Raw genomic sequence first — 5,009 nt, 5'->3', positions numbered from 1 at the left:
TTACCAGCAATTCCAGAGCTTGCTGTCTATCAAACTCTACCACCTCAAATCCAGAAATCCTGGAAAAGTTATGACTGGCCTATCTTGAAAGTCAGATGCTCATCCCTAGACTGATGTTGCCAAGGTAGGTTGAATACTATGGAAAGCCCAGCTTGAATGAGGTGTTTCTTTTGGAATAACCGCAGTGACCAGGGGAGCCATGTCTGTAAAATATGGCAATTTCCATTCAAACCATGTAGCTGGAGAAACAATATTTCCTAGAAAAGAAAAGCCATCAACACTACAGCAGGCAAAGTACTATGCAACCTTAAACAAATAAAACCTCTTATTCCTTATAGGACAGAAATTAGTTTTATCTCCACAAACTAGTTTTTCAAAGAAGAGTCAAATCACAAGACACATCCAGGGGACTGGGGCTGTAGCTCAGTAGAGTGCTTGCCTAGCATGTGTGAGGCACTGGGTTCCATTTTCAGTAGCACCAAATATAAATAAATAAAAAAAGGACATGCCCAAGGATGTCTCAGCCTTTGTTAAGATTCAGTTAAGCACTATATCTTAGTGCCTATGGCATGCCTAACATTGTGCCAATTTTGAATTTAGTAAGTGAACCCCCACCTGACGTTTAGAAACCTTTTTTAAAACCTGTTTTTCATGAAAGAATGGTTGCTGATATGGAATATTTATCAAGTAAAAGAAAATATGAGGCTCGATCCATAAAAAAGTCACACCAACAGTACAACAGTTTTATTGGGTTCACTTCAAGATTTTGTTTAACACACCCAAACAACCTTCTCTGATTTTCTTTTTATGGTAATATGAAATATATTTTCAAGGTTTTACAGATTTTAAGTAACTAGGAATAGATGAAACCTTGCAGTTAGTTTGAACAAATTGCCTTTTAAAGAAAGGGAAAGGAATTCCATTCAGGAAGAAACACTAATAAAACTATATTTCCACTCAATTTTTAAGCTAATAAATTTTCTTATTCAAGCTACCTTTTCTTTGTGCACATATGAACCTTTTGGAAAAGATTTAAAACTCTTTGCCTTTTTCAATCTGTTGACAAATGCTTGAGAATGCTGAGAAATTTCCAAATAACCAGTATGTTTTCTCTTAGGAACAAATTTCAGAGCCTCTTCCCAACTACCAGTATTTTTCAGACACAACAAAATACGCATCATTTGATCTAAGGTGAGATTTTTGGTACCAATGTCCCATTGTAAATATTTATCTAATGGAAGGCATTCTGTTGCCAATTTTAGCCGTTTTGCCTTAGCTAGGGATATACCTGGTTGCATATTTTTGTCAACAAATGATCCAATTACATAAATTCTGTCATGCTTGAAAGTAGTCATAACATTGGGAGAATCTGAAGTTAAATATATAATATTGTCCTTTGGAAATAAATCTACATGAGACTTTTCTGTTGCTGTTAAAAGCAACTTGTCCCATTTTTCTCCATAACGTTTAACTAACTCTTTCTGATAAGCGCCATCTATTTTAAGATTGCAGAAGTAAATATGGAAAGGATCAACATTTCTTCTGTTCCATCCTTCACTTTCTAAAAGTTGGGAAACTGCATTCTGCAGTTCTTTTGGTTTCATATAATTATCAAAATCCATATCAAAAACCAAAGGTTGTCCAAACTGCATGGCCTGGGCACCCTTCCAGTTCATTGCAGTGTTTATACGTCTGTCCCAAACTCGAAGAAAAGGAAAGTTTTGCTGTTTATCTTCCTCAGTGGTTTCTAGCAGCATAGCTTGTTTTGCTTCTTCCTTTGCTGCTGCTTTCCTTTCCTTTTTGATTTGCTTTGCTTTTTTCAGTTTTTCCTTAATATACAAAAATTTTAAGTATTTTTTTTTTGATGATTTAGAAGCACATTCCATAATGGTTTTGAGCTGTTCTTCAGTGATGTTTTCTGGTACTTCTTTGCCAAGCAATCTCCACATCTCAATTAATTCTCTGGTGGCAGCTTGAGTATCTTCATCCTTGTTGCTTGAAACTGGGGGAACACCTTCTTCTTGCACACTAGACTTCATTGTGGTTTTCCACCCATCCAATTCTAGCTGTTCAGGAGGGGATATACTTTCCTTATCAGGATAGGACACAGCTGGTATTTTGGAAGACATGCACCTCTGCAGAACTGTTGAATATAAGTTTCTTTTCCTATGAAGGGTAAATGGCACCAAAAATCTGGAGAAAGGTCTTAGGAAAGTGACACTAACACTCATTTTGAAGAAAATAGTCATGTAAGAAAACCACTGTAAAAGAAACAAATGAAATTAAAAGTTAGAAATAAGTTTTAAAACCTCTAATAAACTGTATAATCATAATACCAAAATGCAATCAATTTCTGAAACAGTGAATTTTTTTTTCCTTTTTTTGGGGGGGTGGGGGGAGTGGCACTGGGGATTTAATCCAAGGGCACTAAACCCATGAGTCACATTCCCAGCCCTTTGTATTTTGTATTTTGAGACAGGGTCTTGTGATCCTCCTGTTTCAGCCTTCCTCCTGTGGCCTCCAGTCCGCCCCCACCCTACCCCAGTACTTGGGATTGAACCAAGGGCCTTGTGGAAACTAAACTCTACCATTGAGCTATAACTTCAGGCTGCAAAATGAAATTTTTCTACAACTTATATGCTCCATCATAAATTTTCCTAGACTCTTGCAGTTTTGAGCTTGTGATCACTCACTAAGCAAAGTTTAAAACTTATTTGGGTTCTTATTTTAGACATGAATTTCATTAGGCCAAAGGATGACTTAAAGATATTTTAAAATTTGAATATAGGGGCCTAGAGGATAAATGTAACTAAATAATGGTTATGTACATCAACGACAAAGCTGAGATCATGATGTAGTCTCCTCCCAATAGGGACCTAAACTCAATATCCTTTACAAAGGCAATATATGAAGACAAAGGACAGAAAGGTTACAGAAGATTTCAAATAGTAAAAAGAACTTAAGAACTGCTGTACCAAAATGCCGTTGTGTTTTCAAAGACAGACCAATACAGAGATCTATTGAACAACCACCACCAAAAATCTCTTCTCCAGTTCAGACTTGACTTTATAGGAAATAATGCTATTATCAAACAAAATGTCCCAAACTGAGACAAACATAAATAAAGCTCCACAACTGTATTCTAAAGAACTAGATGCCAGGGCTGGGGTTGTGGCTCTGTGGAAGAGCACTTGCCTAGCATGTGTGAGGCACTGGGTTTGATTCTTAGCACTGCATATAAACAAAACAAAGATCCATCAACAACTTAACAAAAAATTAAAAGAAAACAAAGAACTAAGTGCCACAAGATGATAAAGATGCTTATAAGATGTGATACCACTATCAAGTTCAAGGTGAAAAAAATTCAAATTTTTACAAAATACAACTAAAACACTTGAAAAAAATATCCCTCTTCCCTTGACTTCATCTAATGACCCAGCCTAAGACTCTCGACTCCGTGGCCTATGCACTGATGCCCTCTTTTAAAGGTAGATGTAACTTTTCTGTCTTTATCTCTTTTTAAAATTTATTTCCTCCATGAAATCTGATCGACTTCTGTAGTTTCAATAACTACGCTTCAGAAAGATATCTCAAACACAACCAACTGAAACAATCTCTCCCCCTTCCTTCCCAGACTGCTCCTCCTCCTAAAACTGTTTCAGGGAGGGATACTGCTATCCAACCAGATGCTCGAGCTAGAAATCAGGAATCATTTCATTACTGTCCAGTCACATTCACTCTATATTCCTAATTTATTTGTTATATTCATTTTACTTCTAAACACTTATGTAGTGCAGAAACCACTATGAAATGTGGCCTACAACTGCAGCTGCCCAGTAGCTCACTGAACGGGTCTACACAGAACAGTCCCCAATGTGTATATATAAGTCTACTGATGCCACATTAAAGCCCATTAAACTTATTGATGTAGTTTTTCATGATATCATCCTTTGCTCACTTTTTAGTTGCATCTCTATCGAGTCTTATATTTGAGATCAATATTTATCATGGCACCCTGTGCATATGATAGTATTTGTAAACCTGTATTTTAACTGGTGACCTATTTGCCTATATGGTAAGAACTATTTGTTCCATTAGGACAAGATCTATGTCTACATTAACACTGAAGCCAATGCTATGCATTATTTTGCTCAGGATAATCACTCAAAATATTTTTCGAGTAAATAGCCTGGGTGAAGTCTTCCCACATTTAAACAATGTTCAGACTTCCTTTAAAGAAAAAGAAATTCACTTCAGATTCCCCCCTAAATTAAACCTGGGGTCGTCAGGCCCCAATCTGATAAACACTAAATGCAGAAACACAGTCGTTTGAGTTCTGTCTTTATAACTAGTAAAGACTTAGAATATCACAGAAATGAAAACCTAAATTTTAAAACACTATCAAGGATATCATTTGGAAACATGGTACTTCTTTCAAGTGCTGTATTACTTATTAAATCGCTTATCAGTGTATTAAATCACTGGGCTTCCTCCTATCTGTGGGCCTTCGCGCACATGCCACTGTGTGCACCTTAAACGTCGCCCACATTTTCCCACACCACACGCATACCAGGAGTGCGGAGGATAGGCTGCCGCCGATGTGGAGCGCAGGAGACTCCAGGAGTTGACTTCTGCGGTGAAACACGGACCAGAACGGGAGAGCTCACTGATCCGTCCGCACGGCGATACCAGGCCCAGGTAGCACCCTGGAGACGCTGCCGGAAATACCGCCCTCCTCCTCCCGGCGCTGCCTTCTGACGTCACGCCCGGGAGACAGCGTTCCGGGATGGAAGCCTAGCGCTGGTGGGAGTGTCTGGCTGTAAAGAGAACGCTTTCGAATGACGCGAGCATTTCTGTTTCCTACATCAGCCCGCATTTTTCTTAAAAACTCGAATCCTCCTCTCTTAACCTACTCTCTCGTGGACTATACAGTGAATAAAGTCAAGTTACCAAGTAATTTATAAGTATGCATTTCCTAAAATATAATGGTCTTTCACAAATCTTATGAC

General features: G+C 38.0%; 1 protein-coding gene across 1 annotated transcript; it reads right to left on the bottom strand.

Moving 5' to 3' along the window:
• Positions 1 to 735: 735 nt before the first annotated feature.
• Positions 736 to 4,726, bottom strand: Trmt10c (tRNA methyltransferase 10C, mitochondrial RNase P subunit). Its single transcript, XM_026403550.1, has 2 exons — positions 4,571 to 4,726; positions 736 to 2,261 (listed from the first exon to the last, which is right to left on the bottom strand). The coding sequence occupies exon 2, from the start codon at positions 2,247 to 2,249 to the stop codon at positions 987 to 989; it is 1,263 nt and encodes a 420-aa protein (XP_026259335.1). The 5' UTR covers positions 2,250 to 2,261; positions 4,571 to 4,726; the 3' UTR covers positions 736 to 986.
• Positions 4,727 to 5,009: the final 283 nt, after the last annotated feature.

Source organism: Urocitellus parryii, chromosome 2, assembly GCF_045843805.1.
Source record: "Urocitellus parryii isolate mUroPar1 chromosome 2, mUroPar1.hap1, whole genome shotgun sequence".
Classification (NCBI taxonomy): Eukaryota; Metazoa; Chordata; class Mammalia; order Rodentia; family Sciuridae; genus Urocitellus; species Urocitellus parryii.
Note: the sequence above shows the minus strand (reverse complement) of the source record. Positions and strands in the feature narration are given on the sequence as shown.

Excerpts from the sequence above, each read along its gene's own strand:
- Trmt10c (XM_026403550.1), bottom strand. The coding sequence starts at position 2,249 with ATGACTATTTTCTTCAAAATGAGTGTTAGTGTCACTTTCCTAAGACCT.